Source organism: Lissotriton vulgaris, chromosome 6 (genome assembly GCF_964263255.1).
Source record: "Lissotriton vulgaris chromosome 6, aLisVul1.2, whole genome shotgun sequence".
Lineage (NCBI taxonomy): Eukaryota > Metazoa > Chordata > Amphibia > Caudata > Salamandridae > Lissotriton > Lissotriton vulgaris.
The window spans coordinates 786,748,314-786,763,843 of record NC_141694.1 but is presented as its reverse complement, the minus strand read 5'-3'; the positions used below and the strand labels follow the sequence as shown (position 1 = coordinate 786,763,843).

Below are 15,530 nucleotides of genomic sequence, written 5' to 3'. Positions count from 1 at the left end.
CCAATTATATCTCATGGGATTTTTTTTTCAGGGTATGGGATATACGTCACTGTTGGGACAGAGTGACCCGTCCTCCGAGATCTAAATCAGGCCAAAGTTTTTATACATTTAAAATGTATTACTGCACGTATTTTTAATTTCCGAGATAGGCACGCTATCCTCCAGGCATCTCGAGCGAGTGGGCCCCTGAAGTTCGAGAACTCATCTATCAGCTTTTATCCGGACTTCACACAGGTGGTCCAGAAACAAAGACTCAGTTTTCTGGGGATGAAGAGGAGACTTCGTGACATGGGCCTCAAATATGCTATGCTTTTTCCGGCCAAGCTGAGGATTGAACACAATAAAAGGACCTATTTCATGATCAAGCCCGAAGTGGTGGCCGACTGGTTGGACACTTTGCCGGCCCAGCAAGATTTGGGGGAACAATCTGGTGGAGCTGAAGGCGAACATATGGCTCACGAATGAATATCGAATGCCCTGTCTCTAGGGTTGCTAGGGTATCTCCGATTGTGTGGGTTCTGAACCAGGGTGTAGTTTCATGCAGTCGGAATGGGGGGGTTGTTGGGTTACCGGAGGGTCTCTCTCCTCCACAGCTTGGGTTTTGTAGATGTGGGGGCGACAGGCACACTGCGAGTTGGGGTGGCTTTATGGTCGTAAGCAGGGGTGCAGGGTGGGGGGTATTGTAATGGGTTGTTTGGGAAATGGAGGTGGGGGGTGTTGTTTCTCAGTTTCGTTTTTCAGCAAGGCACTATATTGCATGACATTTTCATTGATGTGAAGGACTTGGAGGGGGGATGGGTTTTCATTCTGTTTTATGATGGGGTTAGGGGGTTGAGGTTGATGAGTTGGAATGTGAATGGGCTGGGGGACAAGATCAAACGCGGAGTGGTGTTGCAACTTTTAAAGCGACACTCTCCGGATGCGGTTTTGCTTCAAGAAACCCATTTAGTGGGTAATATGTGTCACGCCATGAATAGAAAGGGATACCATTTGGTGGCTCATGCGGGGTTCTCATCTGGGTCCCGGGGGGTTGGAATTCTCCTTAAGAACTCTTTTCCATTTGAAGTAGAATCCTCGGTCCTTGATGAGAGGGGCCGTTATGTTGCGGTTTCTGGAAGGTGGGAGGACCGCGTGCTTTCCCTTGTGTCTGTTTATGTTCTTCTTGGCCTGCTTTATGGTCGTAAGCAGGGGTGCAGGGTGGGGGGTATTGTAATGGGTTGTTTGGGAAATGGAGGTGGGGGGTGTTGTTTCTCAGTTTCGTTTTTCAGCAAGGCACTATATTGCATGACATTTTCATTGATGTGAAGGACTTGGAGGGGGGATGGGTTTTCATTCTGTTTTATGATGGGGTTAGGGGGTTGAGGTTGATGAGTTGGAATGTGAATGGGCTGGGGGACAAGATCAAACGCGGAGTGGTGTTGCAACTTTTAAAGCGACACTCTCCGGATGCGGTTTTGCTTCAAGAAACCCATTTAGTGGGTAATATGTGTCACGCCATGAATAGAAAGGGATACCATTTGGTGGCTCATGCGGGGTTCTCATCTGGGTCCCGGGGGGTTGGAATTCTCCTTAAGAACTCTTTTCCATTTGAAGTAGAATCCTCGGTCCTTGATGAGAGGGGCCGTTATGTTGCGGTTTCTGGAAGGTGGGAGGACCGCGTGCTTTCCCTTGTGTCTGTTTATGTTCTTCTTGGCCTGCAGTCTACGACTTTTGCTGATCTGGGATGGGTTCTACTAGATCTTCCTGGAGGGTTTCGGATTCTGGGGGGCAACTTTAATGCAGAGGTATCTGGAGAATTAGACAGGCACTGACCTCAGGCTCTCAAGGGGGCTCAGGGTTTGTTGCCTGACTTCATTGACACGATGGGCTTAGTGGACGACGGAAGGTTGCTACACGCTACTCAACGACAATACACTTTGCATTCTGGTGCCCATGGTAGTCTCTCCAGGATAGACTATGTGTTGGTGCCAGCTGCACAGGCGTCCTATATTGCTGAGGTCAGACATATGGCTCGGGGTATTTCCGATCACTCCCCACTTTGGTTTCGGTTTGAACTGGCATCAGGCTCTGGGGGAGGGTAGCTCCCATTAACCCTTGATATCCCCAGAATCCCAAGACTCGCAGTTCACTAATTAAGGCATTGGACCATTATTTTCAAGAGAATGAGGGTTCGGGCTCTTCCTCGGTATCGTTATGGGAGGCTATTAAGACAGTGATTAGAGGTCAAGCTCTCTCTTTAATAGTTGGTGTTAAAAAAACAGAAGGAAGAGGATGTGGGTAGAATGGAAACGGAGATAGCTGCTTTGGAATTGGAATTGGAGCAAGAGGTTACCCCCTCTAGTTTGGATGTCCTGCACTTAAAGCAGTCGGATTATAGAACGTTGGTAACGGATGGTACGAAGGCTCTTAGTCGGGAACAACAGGGGCGCATTTATGATGTTGGGGATAAAGCTGGTAAATTCATTGCATGGTTGGATAGGAAAGACAGAGCTAGTCGTGTGGTACCCGAAATTGAGATGGAAGATGGAGCTCTGTTTACTCTTCCGTGTCGGATAGACCGGAGGAAGATTCATGCTTGTTGTTGCGAGACATCGCGCTCCTGTGTCTGTCCGTGGCGGACCGGGACCTCCTGGATAGTAAGATCTCTGCTGACGAAGTAGCATTGGCAATGCGCTCCCTGAATTCAGGTAAAGCGATGGGTCCCGATGGTGTACCGATTGAACTATATAAGCTTCGACCGGATAGGATTGCCCCGTACTTAAAAGACATGTTCTTGGAGTCCCGGGATCGTGGTCTTCTCCCCCGTGATCAGAGATTGGCTTCGATAGTCGTAATCCACAAGGAGGGAAAACCGAAGAATAGATGTGCCTCGTATCGGCCGATCTCACTGTTGAATTCTGCACCTAAGATTCTAGCTAAGTTGTTGGCTAATAGGTTGATAAAGGTTATTGGCGATCTGGTTCACCCAGACCAGTCTGGCATTATTCCACACAGAAATACAGCACTTAACCTTAGGCGTCTTCATGGGGTCCTTGCGAGGGCCTCGACGCTACGTGAGACGGCCATTTTGGCGTCATTGGACGCCACAATGGCGTTCGATACTGTTGAATGGCCGTATCTGTGGGCGGTACTAACTCAATTTGGTTTCGGTTCAGATTTCATTAGCTGGGTACGCCTTCTCTCTGCAGACCCTCTTGCCCAGATCGTAGTTAATGGTCGCGTATCGGAGCCGTTTTGTCTCGGGCGACGTACTCGTCAGGGTTGCCCATTATCTCCTCTTTTATTTACGTTAGCTCTCGAGCCTCTCGCGGCGTGGATCCGCTGGGAGCCCTCGATGAGGGGAATTTATTGGTCGCCGCAATGTGAGGATCGTATTTCCTTATATGCGGATGACATTCTACTGTATTTGACCTCCCTCAAGAAATCATTAATGGTACTCTGCGATGTTCTGGCCTCCTTCGGAAGAAACTCTGGTTTGGTCATTAATTGGGCGAAATCCTATGTTTACGCTCTCAGCGGCGAGATACCGATCTTGCCCCATAACTGTCCTATCCAAATAGCACAAGAGGGATTCAAATATCTTGGAATTTATATTTCCATTGACTCTATGATTTGATACGTGAGGAACCTTCTCCCTCCCTTGACTCGATTAAGGCGAGATGTTGAGGGCTGGCAAAAACTCCCATTATCTATGCTTGGGCGGGCGGCCCTTTTTAAAATGATGTCGCTCCCTCGTTTTTTGTACGCCCTTCAGAACACGCTGGATATTGTTCCGGCTAGTTACTTTCGTTTGGTGGAGGATTTGCAGAGGAAGTTATTATGGGAAGGCAGACCGCGTATTGCACTAGCTAAATTAACGCTCCCATGGTATGATGGGGGCATCGCTGTCCCTGATATTAAGAGATATTATTGGGCATCGCAGTTGGCAGCCATTAACCAAGGTATGTATGGCCCTGTGTTGAATCCTGGTTTCGCCATGGATAGGTGGTTATTACCTGGTGGCAATTATTATAGAGCGCTGTATTCTAAGTCAGTGATGAAGGCTTTGACGGGACTGACCAGGACTGCTGTGCGGGTCTGGCGTGATGCTACCAGTTCATTTGGGTGGAAGGACCGTTTAACTCTGGCTACCCCACTTTTCGGCTCAGAGCAGTTCGGCAAACTGTGGAACACTAAAGGGTTCGACAAGTGGGATCTTATTGGTATCTCCAAGGTCGGAGACATATGGGTGAAGGGACAGGTGAAATCATTTGCTGCCTTGCAGACCGAGTATGAATTGGGAGGGACGGAATACTTTTGTTATGCTCAGATTAGACATGCACTGACTTCTGTTTTCTCAGAAGGGGAAGAGATTCCGGAATCTACCCCATTAAAGGATCGTATCTTGGATGGTCATATGCCTGATAGCACTATATCCCTAGTGTACAAGAAATTGATTAATCATAGAGCGGACCTTTTATTGCAGCTGCGTGATCAGTGGACCCTTGACGGCCTTGAGCTTGATGACGAGGACTGGCAGTCGGCGATCTCCTCTCCAAAGGAGGTCGCGATTCCAGCGCGATTGAGACTGGTTCAGCTAAAAATATTGCATACAGTATACGTCACGGGCCCCCATTTGGTTCGGATGGGGCTATCTGAGAAAGATCTGTGTCGGATGGGTTGTGGTCAACTGGGGACGTTCCTCCATATCATCTGGGAATGTCGGGAAGTGTCTGACTATTGGAGCAGAGTACATGCGGTAATGCAGGAGATCACGGGTGTGGCTCTCTTACCAGAGGCCAGACGCTGTTTACTGAATGTCTGGGAGCCTACTGATCCTAATGTGGCATAAACCCAGTGGGTGACTCTAGGGGCCATGATTGCCAAACGGAACATTGCGCAGTTGTGGGGGTCCCAGAAGCCTCCTACGCTTGACGTATGGGTAAAAAACATGGATTGGTGTATGTTCCGAGAGAAAACAGTGTACTTGGCTCGGGAGCACCCCCGGAAATGGAGCGAGATTTGGGGCCCTTGGAATAGATATAGAGGGGATATATGTGTACCACCAGTTACCGCGGTCCTTGTTATTTCACTTTCCCCCTGACCCCTTATTTTTATTGATTACTTTTGATGTTCCTCTGTGTCCTCTCCCCCCTCACTATGTTGTTTATTGTAACATTTGAAGATATGATGCTCGACCCTCGTAAAGTCTTTGCATTCCTATGTTTTGTATATGCCCTGCTTGTTTTCTCAATAAAAAGAAACATAAAAAATAAAATGTATTACTATGTGTCTAATATGGAAGACATAAGAAATGAAACTATGATTCCCTATACATTATATGATCCAATGAAGGAGTCTCTTTTTCACCCTATAGGTTGTTGTTCCCCTTCCAAGAGAAATGCTAGGACCACTCGCTTCTGAATATTGCTCTCTTCCACTTGCTGCTGTCATTACTAGTAAAATACTAGTAGTGACTATAGAATATCCAATGCGTAGAAAATAAAGTTACTGCACCATGGTCATGGTTTTCTATTGATAGTGTCTCTATAGTGATACATCCACTCTTCTCATCTTGGATTGGGAAGTATCGCTATTTTGTGTTTTCTGAAAATAAATTTTCGTTTTCTCCAAGCCATTGGTCTACTTGAAATCGTGATCATGGTAGAAAGGTTGAAAGAAAACAAAGGGTTTAAGGAGGGACCAAATTATGTGAATTGTTTAAGCATAGTTTAGAAACATATTTTGTCATGGTTCTAATCAAGGTCCTAGAAATATAGTACAGGATATTGACTTGTGACTCTATAGAAGAAACAAATTGTGGAGAACCAGTAAAAGAAGCAAAATAGCCAGAATGCAAAGTCATCAAATGTTATTTTAGCTTTATTGACACAAGGAGACCACAATACTTTTATTCATTAGCTCTGCATCAACTGACAAACCCCCAGGAAAAGAACTTAGGGCCATATTATCAAGCAAGGGCGATACATTATCGCCGCTTTTATTGGCAGGAAACTGCCGCTAAAGCGGCGATAATGGGCTTGATAATATGCCCTTGAGAATTCCCATAGAAGCCCAGGTTCTGGTGTTAACCTGGGAAAAAAGGGGGGAGTAGCCAAGGGAGCTTAAAAGAAGCTAGTCAGGACTGACCCCAGACTAATGGACGAGCAGGAACTATGGCTCAGGAGGCTAAGATTCCCTCCAGATGAACGCCCGCCATGAAAGGGGCAACAATAGATTACATGTGTTCAAGACTTATGAAATGGACAAGCATGTGGCAGATGCAACAGGGACACCCCCACACCGAAAGCAGAATACTGTCGTACATATTTACACTTTAACACCAAATCTGTATAATCTCAGGATTCACTACTGGCTCATATGTATGACTGGGATTTTATCTTAACTGTTGAGACGTTATTTATATGTGCTATAACTGCTTTAGTTGCAATTCACTAACAAATAGAACCTAAGATTACTGCATAATGGATTGTGAGATTGCAAAACGTGATGTAACACATGAAAATGCAGTAAAATAAATCATATCATTTGTAGGTTAAGTTCAGACTCTGCAGTTCGGCTCCAGAGAAGCATCATCACAGCTCTGATACTTTGTGCACTATAGGCACTGAGGGTTCAGATACTTTCTTTGGTGGCCTAGTTAGTTTTGACTCCAAGTGCACAGACAGTTCGCCTGGCAGAAGGTAAGAACATTGTTTTGTGCAAAAGGTGAAGGGGGTGCAAAGGTACAAAATAAGGAGTAGGAGTGGAGGTGCGGGAGGAAGAGGAAGGAGAAAGCACCACACATGGAAGAGTGCAACACAGAATGAGAGAGAGCAACGGGAATAAGCATATGATGAAGTAGAAGAAGAAATAACAGCAGGGAGTGCTTGGCCAGGAGAAGCAAACGAGGGAGAGAATAACATGCAGGGCGCAGGGAGAAGCATACCAGGTAGAGAACAAGGTGGGGCTGGGGGAGAAGCGAACGAGAGAAAGAGCAGAGGAGGGCCAGGGAGAAGTACAACTAGGACAGAACAACACAGGATGAAGGGTAAAGCATACAGGAAGGGAACAGCACAGTGTCGGGCGACAAGCACATGAGGGAGAGAACAACACAGATCACAGAAGGGGTGAAGTACACAAGTGTGCTGGTCCAGCCCAAGTGTGAGGGCAGGGGTGAGACCATTCCTGCTGACTGGCAGGAGGACAAATCTGCATAAAGTTTAAAGTGCGCATGTCGGATTGGCCTGCTATCTTGCAACAGCCAGCCCGCCATCCGTACTTCAGACCTCTCCAACCTGAACTGTGTTAGACAGCCAGATGGAGTGCAGACACAGGCCCCCAGTCTCAATAGGACAGCAGGGTTGGCCTTTTGAAATCAACCCTGGCACTATTATCATGCTGATTACTATTATGAACAGCAGAAGAGCAACTCCTGCACTGGTTAGGTTAGTTGGCTCTACTCTGGGACTCTGCACTCTGGCCACGGTGTCGCATCCTGGACTGAACATGCAGGCTGCGTTTTGGTGGGAAAACTGAACTCCAACTCTGGGGCAAAGTGCCTTGTCAGGGAGCAGCGAGGAGGGGCGGGGGGCTTCTATAGAGCTGCAGAAACTCCTTCCCTGTGCCAGCAGCTGCCCTTGGCCCTCCCTGACAGTGCTCCAGGTTTCAAAAGGGCATACAGGTAGATTCATCAAGCCTAAATCAGCTCGCAAAGGGCCAGATTCTGAGAATCTGGCCCTTTGCGAGAGCTATTTTTGCATTTGGGATTCATCATCCCAAATGCAAAAATCACAAATCTAGAAATCGCTAAATTGCGATTAATTGCATTTAAGGGATCTCAATTTGAGATTCCTTAAATGCAATTCATGAACCATTTAAAAATTGCGAATTCGCAATCTGGGGCCGCTATTTACCGCGAAGTCTAACTAAGTGGTAAATAGCAAAAACTTTGAAAAATGCACTAAAGTGCATTTTTCAAAGTTTCATGTTGCGCACACACATGCCCTAAGGGCATGTGTGTGCGCAACACATGTGCACACATCAATTTCAGGGGTGGAACAGGGTGTCCTTTGGACACCCCTGCACCCTTGAAATGGCAATCTCAATTTGCGAATCGCTAATTGCGATTAGCAAATTGAGAATCTCTTCCCATTTATTCCTATGGGCCTCAAGGCCCATAGGAATGAATGGGGAGATATTCCTTAATTGCGACTCGCAATTTGCGAGTCGCAATTAAGGAATTATTAGAAATCGCTATTTTTGAAGAGATTTCTTGATGAATAGCATTTTGCTATTCCTTAATAGCGAATCGGTATTTTTCGCTATTAAGGAATCGCAAAATGTGTTCTTGATGAATCTGGGGGATAGTCTTTGCAGAACCAGTATAATAGCGGGCAAGAAGGTGATCACTGTGTTTAAGGATGCACTGGAGGCAATTGAGGTAAGTACATGTTATCATTTTTAACATTTTAGTTAATAGCTGCATTCACTTGAGTGTTAGCTATTTCCTGGATGCTGCTTTAGAAATTACTTTATATGGCACGGTACGCTTGTATATTGCATACGTTGGACTGAGCTGTACCAGGTGTTTTTAACTGGCCATGATTAAAATCTCTGGAGGTGTTACTGAAGGCACAGCAAGTTTCTCACAGTGCCTGTCAGTGGGTCAGAATGCATGGCCATCCAATCCTTGGCCTCTTGACAGAGCGCACAGAGCAGGGGTCACGTATTCCAGTTGTAATTGTGATTCTGTGCACATGGGTGTCATGGTGCCCCCGTCATGGGGGAACAGACAAAGCGAAAGTAAAACAAAATGCAGTGCTCTGTCACTCGCTGGTTGTACGCATCACCCACAGGGAATCTAAGTTTTCAGAAACAATTGTGCTTTGTGTCTTTAATATTTCCTAGTGAGTACTGAACAGATTAGTACTGGATTATCAGTAGCAAACAAAACTAACTACTGTAGTTTTCATTCAGATCAACACTTCTTGGTTTCGCTGGCAAATGAAGCTTTGCTGTGACTGCAGAGGATTTACATGGTAAAAGATGAGATGTGTCTATCCTCGTAGACCTCACTGGTGCCCCGAGAAAGATATACATCAGAAGATAACCTTAAAGAGCGTCTCCCTGTCATATACTTCTTGCTAGAGCCCCAGATGTCTCGCGTGATCTTCAGAAAGTAATTTCTAAACTCCACCCCCACGAAAGCATAGAGCGCGGGATTTAGGCAACAGTGGAGAAAGGCCAAAGCTTCAGTGATCAACTGAGCATAGGCCAGTAGTTTTTGATCGGCGCACTCATTGGAGAGTTTTGCTGCTTTTACTATGATCACGATATTGTAGGGTATCTGACAAGCCAGGAATACAACCACAACTGCAATGACAACGCGTATGGCCTTGTGCCTTTGAGAATTGTGCGCTTGCAGTAGGGTTTTGACAATCAAGGAGTAGCAAAAGACCATGATTAGAAAAGGAAGGAAAAACCCCAAAAGTACTTGAGTACTCAAGCTCAGTATTTTCCATGTCCCGGCCGCCCCTACCTTGTATTGGGGTTCACAGACCCTTTTGATTCCATTGATGTTGTTGTGTGTGTAGACTGTATTGAAGACATATGTTACACTGGTGAGTAGGACTGAGAATATCCAGACAAACACGCATATGATTCGCTTGTATGTCAACATTATTGCTCGACACCGGAATGACCGTGTGGCCTGCACAATAGCGATATATCTATCAATGCCTATGCATGCCAATAGCAGCATGCTGCAGTTAAAGTTGATTTTGTAGACACTTTGGACAAGTTTGCACATAAAATCACCAAAGATCCATTCTTTGGCGCGATACACTGTCCAGAACGGGATAGTCAGAACAAACAGTATGTCTGCGACGGCCATGTTTAAAAGGTATATGTCTGTCATTGACTTGGTTCTCTTATAAAATGTGAAAGTCAGCACCACGAAAATATTACCCACAAACCCTACGATGCAGATTAACGAATATATGACGGGCAGTAATAGTTTTGAAAATGCCCTGATTTCCTCTTTGTTACATGGCATCGAATTAAAATCATAATCGTAGGTTGGATATTCATATGATTCTGAATATTCAGGTGATGTAATATGCATGCCAGAACTTGATGTTTCATGGTATGTTGCAGGCGGAAAGCTCATCTTGGCGTACTGAAAAGGAAAAAAACAGTGAGTTATACTGTGCAACGTTACCTCCAGTCTACTTGCATGTTGTACAAAGCAGTACACCTAAGATCCACTACTTGTGCTTGTTGAACCTTTCCTATGTATAATACAAATGAAAAAGATACAAAATACATCTTAAACTGATTCAAAGCTTTTACAATTTAAATAACTCTAGCTCTCTAGTTTGGCCTATATTATATCAAACTTTCACAACATGCTGTGTTCTAAATGGTTTTCAATTGACATATGACAGATCAGAAGTGATGTTTATTTGATCAATCATCGGTCATCAAGACATTTTTTATTGTAAAAAATGCGAAAAAAGGCAATTAAGATAGTGAAAATGATTATTCCGAGATTTCAGACACTCAAGGCTACTCACGGAGGTAAGTTACACTTTTGAGTAAATTATATGTGTAACTTTAGTCTTACATTTCTGAGTAACTTTACTACTTTGGCTATTCATAAAATCCGAGTGTAAAATTACTCAATATAGACTTATCAGCCATGGCCTGTTCTTATTAGAGGCGAGGCCACTCAACCCTCCCCCACACACCATTTTCCCAGCAAGAAGAGTGTCTGTCAGGCTGAACAAAGGTCACCCTGACAGACACTCTTCTTGTTCAGGTCAGGCAGCCAGGAGATAAGACATGCCCCAAAGGTGCAGGTCTCGGCTGTCTGAGCTGAAAATGTCAAAGCTCCTGTGGGTGTGACCTCTTCAGCCTAGAAAAGTAACTCGAGGCCCTCCCTCTCATGCCGACAGGAGCGTCATTGATAACCTCGATTCTAGGCACTTCAGGTATAAGCCCTGAAGTGCACAGTGGTGAGTGTCTATCACTGACACTGTGTCACAGAGTGTGGCGGGGCAGCAACTTTCACTGACCCCATCCCACTTTGTGATGAAGTAGGGACTGCTGCCTTTTCTCATTGGCCAATGAGAGAAGATGCCAGACCCAACCCTCCTGTGACCTCTGATGCTTCCCTCACCAAGAGCTGCAGCAGGTAAGTGTAATTTTTTCAATGTTGGTGCATGTATACCTGTTTGTATCTATGAATCTTTGAGAGTGAGTGTTATGAATGTGTGTGTGTGCACGCATGTGGGATGCATTGGTGTGAGTGAGTGTGTATATGTGCGTGTGTGCCCCGTCTGTCACCATCCCTGCTAAAATTACCGGCCACCACTGAGACTCACACATCTCTACCCACTGAAAAAGGGGAAGGAGCCTGACTTACTTTAAGTTACTACTGAAAAAAACAGCAGTAAGTCTAGCATCGCACATGGCCAATATCTAGCAATGCAACACCCTCCAATAGAAAACAATAGAGGCAGGGACTTACATGGAAACCCCATAGGAATTATGTTAATGTATATTAAATGATTTAGAATAGTTAAAAATTTATATAATTATGATTTGATTTTAAACAAATATATAAAAGTAGTTGTATTTAATTATAAAATATTTGAATAACCTTTTTTAGATTTTAAATTAATGTAACAATACATTTTATTAAAATACACAAATTACTTTGAATTAATTCAAGTTAATTTATATGTCACTTTTAATTATTAATGGATAATAAAGATTGTGTTTCTTTATATTTGGGAATTTATTTTTTAATTTAAACTTGAGAAAAATAATTTTATGTAGTTTGATATATTTACATTAGTTAAAACTTTATTTAAAAATTTAGTTAGGGTGCTAACATTTCTTATTTGGGTCTGCATTTAAAATAAATATGTAACATTAATTTACATTAATATGTAACATTAAAATATTTTGACAAACTTTTTCCAACTTTATTACACTTTTTTACTTTTCCCTATACTTAACCATGAGAAATTGTTTTGCCACCGGGGTGACATCCCTATGGTAAAGTGTAGGGAACTTTTCCCTATACTTTACAATGGGGAGATCTTCACCCCAACTGCGAAGATCTCCTTACGGTAAAGTATAAATTACTCTTCCCTAGGTTTTACTATACAGATGCATGGATCTGACTCGGTTCAAGGCTCTCTTGTGAGGAGCCAAAAGCACTAAATGTGTCCCTTATGTTTTTCTTTTAGTGTGCAGCAATTCTGAGTCCTGATGAGAACCCTGACATTGGTGTAGGATTCAAAGCGCATCAACAGTGTTTAGAAACAGGGAGTGCATTTAAGAAACATTACTGACATACAGAGAATGAGTTGTTCCAATGGCATAATTGTCAAATCCCTGTTAGCAGCCAGGCCTCATACAAATTGTGTTTGCACCGTCTGGTTATGGCCCAATAGGCAGGAGCTGTTAGTAATGGTGAAGTTATGTAAGCTACCATTGGGTGTTCAATTTCAGAACTGGTGTACACCCGTTGTTGTGGTTGATATATCATTTGCTGTTGTTTCTTGCAAACCTTATGTGATATTGTTATGCTATGGTAAATGTCATGAGGGTCATCATAAACAAAAAAGGTTGATGTATTGTATGTTATGTATGTTTGTAGGTCCACAGTCTACGACTATTTTTAGAAAATTAATAAGTGTTTTGCCGACTAAGATGAAAATAAATGGTGATCACAGTAATTCACTTGCGAGATCACGAAAGTAAATAATGATCTTGTGAAAGTATTGTTAGTACTGGCATATGTATGTTTTCAGTGGCCTAGCCTTGCGGATAGTATTACTTGTCCAAACCCTCATCCTTTTCCACTTTTAGAAAATCGGCATTTCCTTACTTTTACCATTCTGTGCCTCTCTGGGAATGTGTGGGGTGGGTGACACCGGGGCCTTGTGCATTCCCTCTAGACATTCACATACAAATGGAGCTGAGGTGTGACAATCACATCCTGATGGCCCATTACCATGCTGCTGGGCCTTCCTAGCCTCGATAGAAGGGAGGAGCTTACACTTGTACCTAAATAGGGCTGTGCCTGTCCACACACACAAAGAACTGCACATCCCCTTTTAGTGAGTCTGCAGCCAGGGCAGGAAGGGCAGGGACCTTGTGCACTTTAAAGGCCTCTCTTTGATGTTTCTCCTACTGCAAAGGTACATCTGGGTATAAGTACTGGACCCCTGACACCACCAACTCAGTACACTCTAGAATTGAGGACACTCTGTCAGGAAGGACTGCTGTGCTGCTGAAATTACTGACACTATGTTGGACTCTGCTGGATTTGCTCCTGCTCTGTTGTGCCTGCCCTGCTGCCTGCTGCTCGCTGCCCCTTGCCTGGTGTTGAGAAGTACTGGATCTAAATCTGTACATCCCCAGAATCAAGGGATTCCAAGGGCTTGCTGGCTTGCCTCCTGTTCTGAAATCTTAAGGACACCAAAGACTTAATTCAACCCTGCTACAGCTTCTGGACTTTGCCAACTGTGAGTTCTGCTCTGCCAAGTGGTGCCAATTCAGTCCTGGGCCCTTGGAGGTGGGTTTCCTGGCTGCTCTGCGGCAGTAAAAAATGATGCATTCGCCACCGACACACCGCCACTTCAAGGATTCCACAGTGTCGACAGTGCTGCTTGACGACTACGCAGAATCCGACTGTGCGACCCGATGATGACACATTGCCTTCATCGACATGGGACCCAACTGTGCGGCTCAGAGTCGACGCTTCGCCTACAATCTTTCAGATCGGCGGCACCACATCACCTCTTCCGCTCCTCGCAGCTGCTCTTTGATGTCCTCACTTCTCTGTGAAGGTACTGTTTCAGTGGGGCTTGCGTGGCTTATGTATCTGACCTGCACTCTATCATGGCCGGCTTGACTTTTCAGATTTGACCCCGTCCAGCACGACCAGATAGCCCTGGTTGGCGCTTTATGACTCTAAGCACTATATTTCAAGATATTCTTTAAAAATGTGGAATATTCTTGTGTGTTTTTTTCACTGTTTTACTGTATTAAGTGTTGCACAAATACTGTACACATTGCCTCTTAATTTAAGCCTGACTGCTCTGTGGTAGGCTACCAGAGGTGAGCACAGGTTAAAACAACATACTTAGTTATGCTGTTTCATGCGGCATGTAAATCAATGGAAGTTATTGTTAGTTCAACGCTCTCAGGAGTATAAGAATGTATTTGCATTGTCTTGCAGAACAGCCAATTGTACAAACTGGGAATATTTTATTGTTGATCTTTTTAACATTGTTTTTAAGTTTAATTAATGTGTGTATAAGGGAATCTTTTTGTTCTTTGTATTTGCAAAGATTTTAATTATTCAAGCAAAAATAAATATTACCTTACCTTACCTCTCCTATCTCGATTGCCCACCCTAGCGATTCTACTGTGTCCTCATCTAGAGCTGGTAGTTCTACATCCTGCGTGAACTCATGTAAGTCCTGGAGTCAACTGGCTTTGGTAGAAGTCAGTATAATAGGCTAGGAACAGATCATTGATTCCCTGCTGATCATATCTTGCTACCCCATGTTGGACCCTAAGCTCCAAGATCACTGAGCCTCTTCTGGCCGGGTTGGCAAACCAAGCCAGTAGGGCTCCTGACTTATCCCTTTCTGAGTGTGCACGTGTTATGTATTTTTTGTAATCGAAGCAGTGTAGCAGCTCTACTTGCATTGCTACTGCCTCCCTGGCTTCTAATAGCTCCTTCTGTCTGTCCGGGTTCTCAGGCCTATCTTTTTCCAGGTCTCGCAGCCGCTGGTCATCCCACTCTATGTCCTGAAGGATCGCTTTTCTGACTCCCATCATCTCTGATATGCATCTCCCCCTAATGACTACTTTACATGCGTCCCATTCTACTAAAGAGGATATGGCAGTGCCAACGTTATCTCGGAAGTAGTTAGTAATAGCTGGCCCTATTACTGCCTGGAAAGCTTGGTCTTCTAAAGCCTCAGGGTGCAGGCACCAGGTGGGGATCTTAGGTCGCGTGCGGGACCATTGTAATCTTACTAGTGCAGGATTATGGTCAGATAGTGTCTGAGTGAGGTATTCGCTGCTGTAAATCCTCTCATGGACATCAGGGGAGCATAATATGGTGTCCAATCGGACATGTAGTTCATGCAGAGGCAAGAAAAAGGAGTAATCCCGGGTCTCAGGGTGTTGCGCACTCCAGGAGTCTATCAAATCCCATTTCTGTTGCCAACGACAGCACGCTTCTGCTAGCTTGTGTGCAGGTGCGTCAGGGAGCAGGGGTTGGAACGATCAAAAGTGACATCTGATGTGAAATTGAAGTCGCCCTCCAGTAAGACCCAGCCCGTGAGGACGGTCACCAGCTTCCTAGTCAGATGGGAGAAAAAGGTTGGTCGGTCTGAATTGGGCGCGTATACACTCCCTAGCGTGAGGTCCCTGCCATCCAATTTCTCGGTCACTACCACATACCTGCTCTCTTGGTCGATAAACTGATGTGTGCATTGGAACAGGATACCCGCCCT

The 15,530-nt window shown here is 44.6% G+C and overlaps 1 protein-coding gene across 1 annotated transcript; it reads right to left on the bottom strand.

The window, feature by feature from the left end:
• Positions 1 to 8,458: 8,458 nt before the first annotated feature.
• Positions 8,459 to 10,150, bottom strand: CCR6 (C-C motif chemokine receptor 6). The gene has a single exon (XM_086925274.1). It carries the CDS (start codon positions 10,148 to 10,150, stop codon positions 9,014 to 9,016), a length of 1,137 nt encoding a protein of 378 aa, XP_086781400.1. The 3' UTR covers positions 8,459 to 9,013.
• Between the last annotated feature and the right edge of the window lie 5,380 nt (positions 10,151 to 15,530).